This window comes from Catharus ustulatus, chromosome 7, assembly GCF_009819885.2.
Source record: "Catharus ustulatus isolate bCatUst1 chromosome 7, bCatUst1.pri.v2, whole genome shotgun sequence".
NCBI classification, from domain to species: Eukaryota; Metazoa; Chordata; class Aves; order Passeriformes; family Turdidae; genus Catharus; species Catharus ustulatus.
The window spans coordinates 33,862,049-33,875,814 of NC_046227.1; the positions used below are offsets into that span (position 1 = coordinate 33,862,049).

At 42.3% G+C, this 13,766-nt stretch overlaps 1 protein-coding gene across 1 annotated transcript in view; it reads right to left on the reverse strand.

Moving 5' to 3' along the window:
- Window positions 1-13,333, reverse strand: part of NXPH2 (neurexophilin 2) — a 34,434-nt gene extending 21,101 nt beyond the window's left edge. Inside the window, exon 1 of the mRNA XM_033065323.2 lies at window positions 13,124-13,333. Within this exon, the coding sequence (XP_032921214.1) occupies window positions 13,124-13,177 (54 nt within the window). The 5' untranslated portion in view covers window positions 13,178-13,333. The remainder of the gene's footprint in view (window positions 1-13,123) is intronic.
- Window positions 13,334-13,766: the final 433 nt, after the last annotated feature.

The following is a 13,766-nucleotide window of genomic DNA, read 5'->3' on the forward strand; positions in this document are numbered from 1 at the left end:
TACTGAAGAGATTTGACGCAGTTACTGGAAATCACAGTATAACAAAATAACTCCCCCTGGAAACTAATCTTCCCAAAGATGATTTCAACAATCTTGTTTGCTTCAGATTTCATTAAGAAGTTATTTTCAAAATATATTGTTGACAGTTGTTGATGTTGGACCAAAGGTGATTATATGAATTCTAGGTTTTGATTGGCAGCATTTAATTGAATTTAGCAATTTTCCCTCTTGTTTCTAATGTACACATTTCTTGAAACAAGTCATATTTGTATTGTGTGGTAAACTTAAAGGACTGCTAACTTCCTAGGATGTGCTTTATCTATGCATACTGAATATGTCACAGGAGGAGATGTTCTTCCTTGCTTGGCAATGCATCCAGGACTGCTTCTGCTTCCTATTTGAGTTGTCAGAAAGACAGAGCATTTCTTGAATAGATGGCTCAAAAGCATTTTGAATGAAACAGAATTCTTTTTTTGCCTGGTTGCTTTCAAAATATCATGGACACAGACTTAGCATGATGTAAAAGAAGAATTGTGTCAAAAGTTAATTTATGATATTTATATTTAAGGAGATTTTAGAAATTATTTTAGCCCTGTGATCTCCTGGTTTAATCTTTTACCCTTCACTTGGATGTAGTACCTGCAGACCCCACTGCTTTCAGGATTCTGACACACCACACAGAGGGCTCAACCAATTGAGACCACATCATGAAATTAGCAACCAGATCAGAAAGAAAGAGACAATTATGGGCTTTTATGAGTTACATCAATCACTTGGATTTATTCATATTATCTTACAGAAGATTAATAGATATAGAGAACATTAATATACTTTTACAGCAGTGTAATTTATAAAGGGAAAAAACTTTCAGGAAAAGCTGTGATGCAATCTACTATTAATATTTTGCTGAGGGGGGATGAGAGCGTTAAACGATTCACCTTGCAAACGCTACTTAAAATTGACAAAGTACAGCCTAGGAAGGTTATTCTATATCTTATCCTCCAGGGTCAATAATTCTACACTTGGAGCCTTCTCTGAACTGATTTGTCTATATTTCAGATAGGAACACACTTTGATGTTCCTAACCAAATTGATGCATTTCCCCCACACATTTATTGTTCTTATTTCTAACTGCTAAAAGAAAAAACTAGCACCTTCTCCAGCTCTTAATGGAAAGCTTATCTATTAAAGATGATGACTTGTATGAGAAAAGGTGGTGGTTCCAGGCAAAAGGACTATTTTACAGACTACTCTAAATGTATTTCTTTCAGTAATAGGAAATTTGAAGCAATATCAGGTTTATATCAACAGAACACGATTCTTTAATAGCATCTTTCAACAGAAGCTTTTCTTACACACTGACAGCTACAAAGGTTGTCACTGCTTGCAAAGAAATGTGTCCCTTGGGAATTCATGGGATATTTCTTTAATAGGAAATTAAGGACTGAGCAAAAAAAACATTTAGGTGTACAATCTGTTTATCTGTATTTCCTGCTGGTATTTTTCTTTTCAGGCACTATCAATTTTACTCAGAGCACTGACACCTCTGAAGAGCTTGCAGTGGAAATGCTTCACTGGAGACACTGGTACTGTTTCTGGGAGATACAAGAATGTTCTCCCTAAGCTCTGAGCTGACCAAAACCTCCCATCTGTATTCATCTTTTTCTGTGGCTGTGCCTGTGAGCTCATGCATGGTGCTAATCCAGTCACGTAGTTCACATCTTCAGAATATCCACAGAGCACACACAGTGCCCCGTCCTCATGGGCTGGCTGAAGATGTCCAGGAAAAACCCAACCTGTCCTCATCACATGCCCATTAAAAAAAATTGGCAGTGAAGGCATCACAATTTGAAGTAGAAAAAATATTCCAAGAGAATTATTCGGAATATAATGTCTTCCTTCTGAATCTAGCCCATTTTCTAAATCTGAGAAATTGCCATATTCTCCAAGACTTTTAACATGTATTAGTGTTAAAAGATACCGTCTAAGCAAATTGGGTCAGCACATATCTTTCCAGTAAGATGTTCTATGAAAACAACAGGAAAGAGGAAGGGGGAAAAAAAAGTAAATTACTCCAAACACTCAGAAACAGAAGAAAAGATTAATGAAAAGGCAAAACTTGCTGTGACTCACAGTGCTAATGTTGCAGATCTTTGAGGAAAAGGTGCCTAGGAACAGGCAAATAATGCAGCCTGAACAGTGTCTCAAGAGTGAGAGAAAAGAAGATAGCTAAGCATAAAGGCAAGGAATTAAGAAAACTTTGTGCACAGTACTAGGAAAAAATTAGACAATATAATACCATCAGCTGTGAGATTTCCTAGGGATTATCATGGGACTTTCTAAAAAAACATTAAGGAAGAATACTAGGAAGTGTTTAGCACCAGCAATTCTACACCACAGGAAGGTATTGGGTAGTTTTCCAGGTATCCATCTGATAAGGAGAACAACAAAAGCAGGGAGAGTCTGACAGATAGCAAATGCAGTTCTTCCCCAGCTTCATAATTGGTGCCTAAATCTATAATTTCTAAAATCACACAGTGAAACACATGACCAAGTGGCCCTTACATTTTAAGACTGCAAGTTCCCTTTAGTTTGTTTAAGAGCACACCTCACCAAGCACCCATGCTGCTAATCCATGGATGGGCTCTCCCAGCCATTCCTTCCTTCCCTTGTGTTGAAGGATCCAGTCCAGGATGGGTTTTCACACACCTTTGACTAAGGTTGCGAAAAAGAGGAAAAAAATGCCTGCAGAGATGGTTCTACCATGTTTTATTTTCTAGTGTCTCTTTGCAGGAGCAGGAACATCCTCAGGTAGGTGCAGGAAAAGTCACTTTGCTGCTCTCACTGAATTTGTACATATTTCATCTCCCACCAAAATAGATGAACACACATTGGTACCTATTGTGTCTCTTGAAGGTAGATCCAAGCAGGTTTCAGTCCTGCTGAGGGCAGGGACTGAGCACTCTGCTGTAGAATACTGTCTCCCCTGATAAATTCGATACTGTCCTGAGAGATCCAAGCTCATTTTCCCTTCTGCCATCCTAACCAGGGGATAAGCACTGACTTATTTGTGTAGAGAGACTGGAGATGCCACCTGCTTGCCCATCAGTCATTACAAGCTGTTCTACCTTAAGCCACTCAGCTACCTTTTAAAAGTCTGCTAATCCAAGTGGGAACAGGCATCCCTGCAATCCCTGTTCTGGACCTTTCCTTCTGTGTGGGGAGCAGGCTGAATCTCATTCTCAGGTACCACACACAATCTGCAGGTGTTTAATTCAAAGTCATGATATCCATAACCTCTGTATTATCTTTTAATGACTGAATTTTCCAGAAGTGTGTGTAGAAAACTCCCGACCACATTTAGCCAAGATGCTATCCTCAAATTGAAGAATCAAGGGAAATAACCCAAACAAACCAACTGAATTTATTTAGGTTTTCTTGCCCCGCTCAAATTGATCACTAGGTCCTTTTCCAGGTGAGTACTATGAGGAGTCAGAACCAAATGAATTATACAACAGTCCATGTTTCTATTACAGCTAAGGAAAAATTAAAAGCTCTTTTTCAGCTTCTACATGTCTGTCCAAAACACCAAAATGTGGCCACCCAGGAAATCCTGGTGAACTTCTGATTGCAATGCAGGTGTGTTTTGGCTTTCAAATACTATTTTAGCCCATTTCCTAAGAAAATCAAGCTTCTTGTGATGCTGTTGCCCATCACTGAAAGAACTGTTCAGCCATTCTGTGCACTTCAGTTGGATCACAGCTGTTGATCCCAAGGATAATTTAATTTCTGTTAGATAATTGTAGTGGATGAGACAGGAATAGGGACACAGGGCACATGTTCAGCAGGCTTTATTAATAACTGATCACAGACTGAGTTTATCTCAGTACTCCCTGAAAGCACAGAAGGATTTCACTGGTGTAGGACAAGTCAGTCAGTGACCACTGAGTTGTATTATCAGGACTACAGTTTCAAAAATCTTAACAGAATAAAGTTCCATCTCCCTCACAGTTACTGGCATTATTAAAAAAAAAATTAAAAATAAATCTAGTAGCTACTCTGGATGGACAAGACAATCCAATCCATCAAAAACACAAGAAAGATACAATAGCTATTTATGTTTGTCCCCATATTAATCCTATTATTCCACCAAAAATAACTGTGCTGTTCATTGAAAGAATATTGCAAACTCACCAGAAGGCAAATTTCTGCAGAATGGTGTCCTTAGTCAGCATAAATACAAAGTTTGCTGTTTTAAATTCATTCTTTCCTCCATTGTTCAACATCAAGTATTAAAAACAGCAACACTGAACCCTCAGTCTATGCAAGCAGAGTAAAACATCCCATCCAATACCCACAAAAAGGTTTTGTTGAATAAAAGATGGAGTTTAAATTCCCTGGTTAGAGCAGCATTAGGCTGCCCATAGCTGATAACACATAGGTCACACGTGTCTGAATAAAAGGATTATGGGGTGAACACCATAAAATGGATCTGAGTATGAGGTATGTCATGTTTGTTCATCCTTACATTTAGAGACATTTTATTTAATTTAAATCAAATAGGTCCTAACTCAACAATGCATTTATTCCTCTGTCAGACACTCAACACACTGGTATTATTTTAAGCTAGCTTAGCTTGGTGCTAGAAAATGGATACTGAATTCTAGTCAGAAGAAAAATAAGAAAAGACTTGTATAGTGAGATGGATGAGAATGTCTTTCCCACTCTTTAAGAATTTTAAGGAAAGGCATTAACTGTGACTTCACTAAAACTGATGTAAAAAAAAAAAAAATCTGGGATTATGGGTTCTAGGGGGAAGGAGAGAAAGCATAAAAAAACCTAAAAACCTTCTTTGCCCTGGGAAAGTAATGTGGTAGAAATGCAGTTTGTTGATCTTTGGTCTGGATCTAAGTTTTACACAACACAGCTCACTGACACAAGACCTTCACAGGCAGACAGTGTCCCTACAAAGAGGAGAAAAAATAGATTTTTAGAAACAAATGTTTTTTAGGGCAGAATCTACATTTACAATTCCATAAAACTTGCTCCTTAAAAACCAATCCTCACATCATATTCCAGTCATGTGCTTTAAAAGAGGATATCCACACAGACTTGGAATTGTGACTAAAATGGACAACTGGAAATGGAAACACTCTGGAAATACATTATACAACCTAGGACCCAAAGCTGATAAACCCTTGGATTGATTTGCTACCAGAGAGCTTGGACAGAAGCCTCAGCAAGGGATGAACAGATGACCACTCACAGATTCTGGAAAGGAAGCTCTAACAATTTGTTTCCTGCAAAATAAATTAATAAAATATTTCTAAAAATATTTTTTAAAATATTTAAATTTTAAAAACTGAAGCTGAGCAGTATAAAGGAAGGCAGTCCTTCTACCTGCTCTTGGGATGCTGTACTTTGGATCCAGGGGCATCTCCAGGAAAAAGAGGAAAGCAAGGAAGCTGCTGGGGCATCTCCAGGAAAAAGAGGAAAGCAAGGAAGCTGCTGGTTCTCCCAGAGGAACTGAGCATCCTCTGCTTTGAAAAAGAACCTTTGGGAACATGGAATACAGAGGGAGAGAGAAACAGAGGGAACAAGCAGGCAGCTCACAGCAGAATGCAGCTTAGAAAAGCTCCCTGGAGGGCCAGAAACTTCTTCACAGCAGTGAGCAGACCCAAGCCAGGGGAAGGCAAAGAAGACTGATGGATTTGTCATTCAGCACACAAGACAGTGCAGTTTGACTCAGAATTAACTCAAAAATGGATGCTTCCAGCACTGGAAGGGTAATTCAATGCCTGGGAATCGACACAGCAGCTCAGCAGAGGGTGCAGCAGAGGCTGGCACACAACAGCAGCTGCACCACAGGATTTGTCCCAGCCCCACAAGTTTAGCACTGGTCTTTTCTTTGCCTCAAATGGTGACAGAACTGAAAGTGGCCAATGAGCAAAATTAAATCGGCTTCAAAAAAGACTGAGGTGTTTCAACCACCTAAAGTGGCCCAGGCTAACACACCCAGTAAGTCAGTGGTGCCACAGTAACATTATCTCCTGAGAATCTTTCCACAAAGCTGATTAGCATTTTGTTAGTTTAATGAGTGGAAAACAACACAGGCACTCTGCTCGAGAAACTGAAGGACCAGGCTTCACTCCTGCCTTGATCCACTTGATCCAAATTCCATCACTCCAAAAATGCCTGTTGTCAGCCAGTTAAGATCAGATTCAGCAGCTCTTTGCCTTTGTATGGAGATGGGCCAGGGAAGGACAGTCAGTCATGCAGAATATTCCTCTGGTTTACTGGGGTGAAGGTGAGAAATTTGCCTCTAGGCTCTGTTTTATTTCTTTAGTTTCCCAAAATAATACTGACACACATGTAACACATCTTGACTATGAAGTGCCACGAACTCCAATTACAGTGCACTAAAAAATCACTGTTATGTGCTTATTCCTGTACTATAATTTCAGAAGATTTCTTCTAGGAACCACCTGACTCCCTGGAGCAAGGAGAAAATTCAACTTGGGAATGCCTTGCCTGGGTTTAGACTCCCAATGGTGGAGACACACACTAGTACCAGCTACAACCAAAGAACTGAGAACAAACCACTGCCAATGAGACCCACCCTTAAATTCCCACTGGGAACAGGATTTCCAACTTCCCAAACACATATTATGAACAACAGAATCAACAAGCAGGCTGCAAGGAGAAGAGAGACAGGCAGCACTGAAGGACAAAAAACTTCAAGGTCGGATATTTCACCCACCTGGGTCTCACACACAAGTAGAACTCTGTTACTGTGGGAGTGTTCCTGGTCACTGTCAGTCTGTCTGTCCTTTCTGCCTGCAGTAACCACCTGCCCACGGGGCTGTTTTACATCCATCATCTTTCTCTCTCTCTTATTCCCTCAGCAAAGTCCCAGGGCTTTTTTTCCTCCAGGTCAGCCTCAAGCACAGCCAGCTCCTTCTCCATTAAAACCCCTTAAATCTACTCAACAGCAGAACAAATATAGGAGCACTTCCATGCACAGTGTTTTATTTTCCTAGATAATGGTTAAAATAAGATGAAATTAAGGTTGTGTTTATGCTGGTGATTGATGATATTAGAAATATCATCTAAAACAAGTACTATAATGTCAAGAAATTTGCAACTGATCATAAACATAAACATAAAACCAAACATGCTGGATCTGGAGGAGAAGCAGAATGAGGGCTTTTGGAGTAGCCTCAAATCTGTACTGTAATGATACAATAACCATAATTGGCCCCAATGCACATAAAACTTGATTTTAGAGATGTTAGATTCTTTATTTTTTTATTTCTCCCTATTCTTTCATTTTCACTTCCCAGCTAATAATAGCTTCTATTACTACCAATCATTTGGAACAAAGAGAAAACCCATCTCAAGAACTACAGCTCTTTAAATCTACCTTAGATTATAGTCAATTGTTCCAATTCTATATTTACAGTAAGCACTGCCATTCCAGGGAGAGCAGAGCATCACACCAGCACTGACATCCCTGCTGCAAAGACAAAACTACTCAGTTTTAACTGCTGACCCAACTTCATAGCCCTTCATTTCCTCCCCACTCCTAATTTGCTTCCTTGAAGCTCTCTGTTAACTGCACCTGAGCTCAGAGCTGACACAGAACACCAGCCCACAAGGAGATTCCTGACAGGAAAGGAATTAGAATTGTTTTCCAAGTCCTGACCTGCAGACAGGACTTACTTCATATTAGTGATGCTCTGCTGGAAGCAGAAACTGCCTAGCAGGACCATCCCTTATTTTCATTCTGCTTGATCCTTTAAGTACCTAAACACACTACACAGACTCTAGCTACAAACCCAGTGGGGAACTGAGTGAATGGAAGGATGAAGAAATAAACAAACACATCTAAGATTCCAAGTGAAAGGCTGCCTCAAAATAAGGCGTTTTTGGAAGTCAAGTTCAGGATGAATTTATAACAGCCACGTGAATGGGAACTTCCACCATCCTGTTTTCCAGTTCTGGTAGATTTGATCTAGATTTGATCAGCCAGTGTTTGTGCTTTAAAACGCTATAGTGAAGCGGTGTGTTGAAGTGGGCAAAAATCAGGATACAAAGATTAGCGGAGCAAACGGACTGTCCTGCTAAATTCGTTGCACAAACCCCAAAAACACCCTTATTTTTCCATCTCAGTCTCTGGTTTTGATACACTGACAAGCAGGTGTGAAAGATCCAAAGCTACAGGCTTCCCTGAGCACTGAACAGCTCACTCTGTTTCCAAAAAAGATGCAATCCCCACCTATGGAATCACAGCCTTTTTCTTAAAACAGCACAGAGTAGCACTGAGCTTTCCTTACTGCAACCCTTTATCAGAAGTGCTAATAAGAATTACTGAGTCTTATTGAATACCTGGACCAAATAAAGGTCAACACCTCACCCACAGACCACAAGCAACTCGCTGGCACGACAGTGCAGATTTCCCAAGCAGCTCTTGCTTGTGGAGTTGTGTTTGTAAAGTATTGTTTAAGTGTAAAAATTCCAACAGTATAGGAGGAATTTGGTGTACCTAGGGCAGAGTTGCATTACTCTGATGCTCCTACTGTCCAGGTCAGTGAGTGGTTTCTGTTGCTCCCTTTCAACTCCCACTCTGGAGTTCCCTTCTTGCAGAAACCAAAGTGCAGGAGGAAAACCAGAAGGGTGCGAGTGATGAGAGAATCCTAATTTAACACTGGGGCTTCACCAATATTTCCATTTCACTTCCCTGTCTGTTACACTTCCAGCACAGCTCTGACATCTCTCAGAATGTTTTACAATGGCAGAAAAGCTCTTTGCATGTTACAGATGCAAAGTTTGAGACCTGGATTTTACCTGCCCTGTGCTGGGGGTGCCTGGGGAATCTTGTGGCCTACTGGACATCAGTCAGAACTCTTGCTGTACAGATTTTAAACAGGATCTGTAATCTTTCTGTGCCCCATCAACCTACAAATAAACTGACAAAAGATCATGGAACCAGTTTCATGGAACTGGGTCAAAAGATGTGATGTAAGGAGAGGCAGAGTTGTGAACCTCCTATAAATTGAACCTGGCCCCATACACAACTCCTTATTCAGGGCAATAAATTCTCAATCTGCTGGAACCAGCACTTAGTTGATGTGTCTTCAAATTACCTGCAATTCTTGGGTTACCCACATTACTTTATTATACAAGGTTTGTAACGCCTGCAGCATTAAAAAAAAATACCAGAAGAAGCCAAATGTAAGGTTGGGTCCAATACATTTTATGACAAAGTTCTCTCTGAAATTAAGGGGAGGATAGAATTTCATCTCTGCACGTCAAGATGACCAGAGGGAAGCATTTACCTTTCTGAAATGGAGCTGAGAGTCTTGCTTGGTGCCTGTTTCTGATTCTCTCTGCAAGGGCATGCTACCTGGACCACATTTGCAAGGCTATGGAGACAAAATTAAAGTGGCCAGAAGGAACAGATCTCTGTTTTTCTACACCTCATAGGATATGCATATTTTAAATGGAAAGGCAGCTTTAGCTCAGCTTTTAAGATATTTCTTCTTATGAAGTGGTATCTTGTACTATATATAGCAAATATTCTTTCAGCTCAAGTTGCTAAGAACCTTAAATTCTGTTAAAGAACAAACAAAAACCAAACCTCTGTAAAAATTTTGTTTATTGTCAAAAATGGTTTTGGTTATAATTAATTTCAGCCCTTGAAACTCCAAGACAAACAATCTGTCATTGAATTTCACTCGTGTCAAATGCTGTATTTCAAACTTGGTGGAGAAAAAAATTAACAATAATATTTTTTTTCCTAATTATTTCTCATCAATATAAACAGTGCTGGGGAAAAAAAAAATCAACTGCTTTTAAGGGTTTGTAAAATGATTGATTCCTAGATTTCTAATGCAGTAACAACTCTGCCCAATGCCAACATTAAAGAGAGTTTATTGATAGAACACTGAAGTAACTTTGGCCATAAGCACTGGAAAATGCTGCTGTGATCCTTTCTTAATTTCAGACCACAGAGATGAAAGAATAAACCAAGAGTTTCAGTGCCTGATTACCCTGCAGAAGCACAGGTCCTGCCTGGGAGTGTGTGTGTGCAGCTACACCTTGCCTAGACAAAGGGATAGTGGCAGCTTTTTTTGCTCCAACAAGAATTCTTTAAAATGACAACTCATATTTGCAGGGAAATAGAAACCCTTCCTGCCTCCTCAGAGGTACTTAAAGCTGACTTAACAAAACACTAGCAGGGATTCTATAAACTGCATTATCCTAATGCTTCACTTACTTAATTCTCAACGTGTAGAACTCCATTACTTCCAAAGAGATAACTAACAGGGCATTCAGCAATTATGTGACAACTGGAAAAGCTTACTGAAAATTAATAGTAAAGCAAGCACACCTATTAATGATAACACAACACAGCAATTTTTCATCTTCTTATCAATAACAGCCCAGACATACACAGACTGTGCATTGCAAATTGTTGTTTTGCTCCATATTGTCAACAGAAGGTAAAACTGGCTTTAAAAATTAATGTATTTATACAGGAGCAAGCTTGCACCTTAACCTGACTCAACAGCAGCCTTCCTTACTGCTTAATATATCCAAATATGCAAAATATTTTAGGAAATATGTATGTGCTATTGCTGCATACTGCTACCCTATCTATTAATCCAAATAATAATCTAGAAACATGCTATAAAATACATATATGCTGAATTTAAAGTATTAAACACGAACTTCTGACTGAACAATGTCAGACACAGCATAAAAAGAATCACCTAATACTGCCTTCAGAAATTCAGTGAGACACTGCCATAATCTCCTCAAATTTGTGAAGTTTCACATGGATTTCATCCTAATTTATGCATCTTTAAGAAGTAAGTAAGTAGGCAGCACACTTTGATATCTGAAAGACAGCATTTGAAGTTCAATCTATTGAAATAAAAAGCATGTCTCCCTTCACTGAAAGGCAGTGCCAAAATATTCCCCATTCTAACACCTCTGATTTTATAAAAAATTAAGACTGCCTCAGGAAGGGTTTGATGCTAGCATTTCTGGCTTACTAAAATGCTGCTATATTGCATCACTGAAACCCAGGATTTATTTTTTTTTCTGAAATGCTGAGCCTTCACTTTATTATTAATATTATCCACATTGATTTTTGATTAAAAAAGAGAAAGTCAAGAATCGGTAACACCAATGCCTCCCTTCTAAATCTGCTAATCAGATTTCAGGAAGCCACCAGTCCCTCCAAATTCTGGCCAGAGAACAAAGAATAGCAGACTTGCATTCAGTGCATTGCCAACAACATCAGATATTTCCTAATTTATAACAAGATGTAACTTTAATTAGATGGTCTGGTAAGAGCATGCCAAAATGCATTTACACAACTTTCTAGTAGTAGGTTAGCATTAAAAGGTACACCTAAAATGCCTCAAAAATCTCACACATTCTCATTTTACTATACTTTATTATTTTAACTAACTTACATAAGCTATAAAACTAATTGACTCCAAATCTTTGTTGGTTTGTATCTAAAGAAAGCAGGAATGAATCCTCCTGGGTGAGCAGAGTGCCACATCCATCTGAGAACCTGCAGTGGCTATTTATGATTTTTTTGTCTGATTCAAGGCAGCAACTTTGCTTCATTTAGTCAGTCTTCACTCACAGCAAGCAACATCCCAACTTCATCCATAAAACATCGCGTAACAAACCCCATCCCCGATGGTACAAGTTTCAAATGATCCCTTCGGTAGCTCTTAAAAAAAAAAAGAAAAAAAAAAAAGGAGGATGTGAGTGAGTGAGAGAGGTTGTAGGTGTGAGGAAGGACTTTTTATTTAGTTCCCTTCAGCTCAGCAACTTAGTAATCCATTTGCTGCTCTCCTTTCCCATCTCTCACCCCTGCGCGTTGTTTAGTTGGAAACTGGGCTGCAAGAATGTGAAGAACGTAAACAGCCTTTTATTGTCCAAAAGGATGGGAGTGTGAAAGAAATGCGCGCCTTATCGCAGGGCTGCAGCTCGCTACTTCATTGCTATGATAAAGTGCTGGAGCAAAAAACATTACACGACAAGCACAATCCAAAACCGGATTAGAATTTGACATAAGCTTCCTCAAAAACTAATCAATCACCTCACGCTGTAATACTAGACTCCAGTTCTTAAGGAGGGTATTTAATCCCTTCAAGGTTTATTACACACTCCCTATTGACTACTTCGTGACAAACTTTCACGTCCAAGGCAGCTGGGAAAGAGAGGCATAACTTTTGCAGCAGAGGGATTTATGAGAGTAACACCAAAACTCCCCCCAAAACAGCAAGTGCAGTTAAAATCTTTTTGAAACAAAAGTGAAGATGGCCAAACTCTTCTGCAAATACTTTTTTTTTTTCCCTCTTTACGACACGAGCATCAGTCCATTTGTACCAGCGCCCCACGGACGAGGCGCTGGGCGGGGGAGAAGTTGAGCTCCTCGCTTCGCCTCCCTCCCTTCGCAGCTCGGAATTTCGCAGTCCGCATCTCACCTTGCCATCCACGTCAGTCCCCGCATTCCCCCACCGCATGCAGAGGAATATTCAGCACAACGCCGGCGTGTCCCACAGTTTTGTGACAAAAATTAAGGAACCACCTGGGGTGTGTCGCTGCAGCAAGCCGAAACTAACGGGGCAGCTCCCCGAGCGCAAGTGGCTCTACCTGCACACCCAGCTATGTCTTACACGCGGAAAAAAAGGCGTTTGGGGCCAGCAGAAAACTTTCCGGGAGCGGGCAGTCTCGGCGATGCTCGGCACACACACACACACTCTCACACACATCCCTCATCCCTGCCCCCGGTATTCTCCAGCTCCCGGCGGCTCCCGGCGCATCCCGGCCCCCGGGGCCGCGCGGTGCTGGGGAACGCCAGCGTCCCGCATCCCCAAACGGGGCGAGCACAGGCAAACCGTTAAAATAAAATTAGAAAAAAAAATAGAAATAAAAAATAAAGAAAAAGAGAAAACCAAGAATATGTTAGGGGCTGTGCGAGGGAGGTTTGGGGCTCCAAAAGGAACCGCGCCCGCCGCGCTCCCCGGAGGAAGGCACCGGTGTCCCCCAAGCCCCCCGTGAGAGTCCGGGGGCCGCGGGGATGGAGACTTACGAGCTGGAGGACGCCCTGGACCACGACGAGGGGCAGGGGCTGCAGGGGCACCATCCTGGCTGCCGGTCTAGGCGGCGACTCCCCCGGCGCGGGTCTCGCTCATCGCCGCTCCGGGAGGAGGACGGGGGGCAGGACCGAGCGCAGGGACACGCCGCCCGCTGTCCCCGCTCACGGGGCGCTGCCAGGCAGCGGCCAGAGCCCGGCACTGCCGCGGCGCTCGGCTCGGCGCCGCTCGGCTCGGCGGGCGGCCATGGCGGGCGGGAGGCGGGCTGAGGCGGGCGGGAGGCGGCGGCGCTGCCCGGCTCCCCCCGCGGGGCACGGCGGGGCCCCCTCACAGCCCGCGGCCGGGCCCGCCGCTCGCCGCCCTCCGTGCTGGAGGGACCCGCAGCGAGGGGAGCGGTGCTGGGGGCGGCGCGTCCCCGCCGGGCGCTGAGCGGACCCCGCTGCCCCGGGCGGGGCGGCCCGGCCCTCACGGCAAGTTTAAAGAGGCGGCGGCCCCTCCTCCGCCCGCGGCCGCCCCGCCGAGCCTGGGTGCGCCTCTGCCAGCCGAGCTGGGCTGCTCGGCCCCGCCGCTGTGGGGAAGCACAGGCAGGTGAAGAGACTCGACGGCATCCCCCGGTCCTGGCTCTGTAGGGCGCTCTGT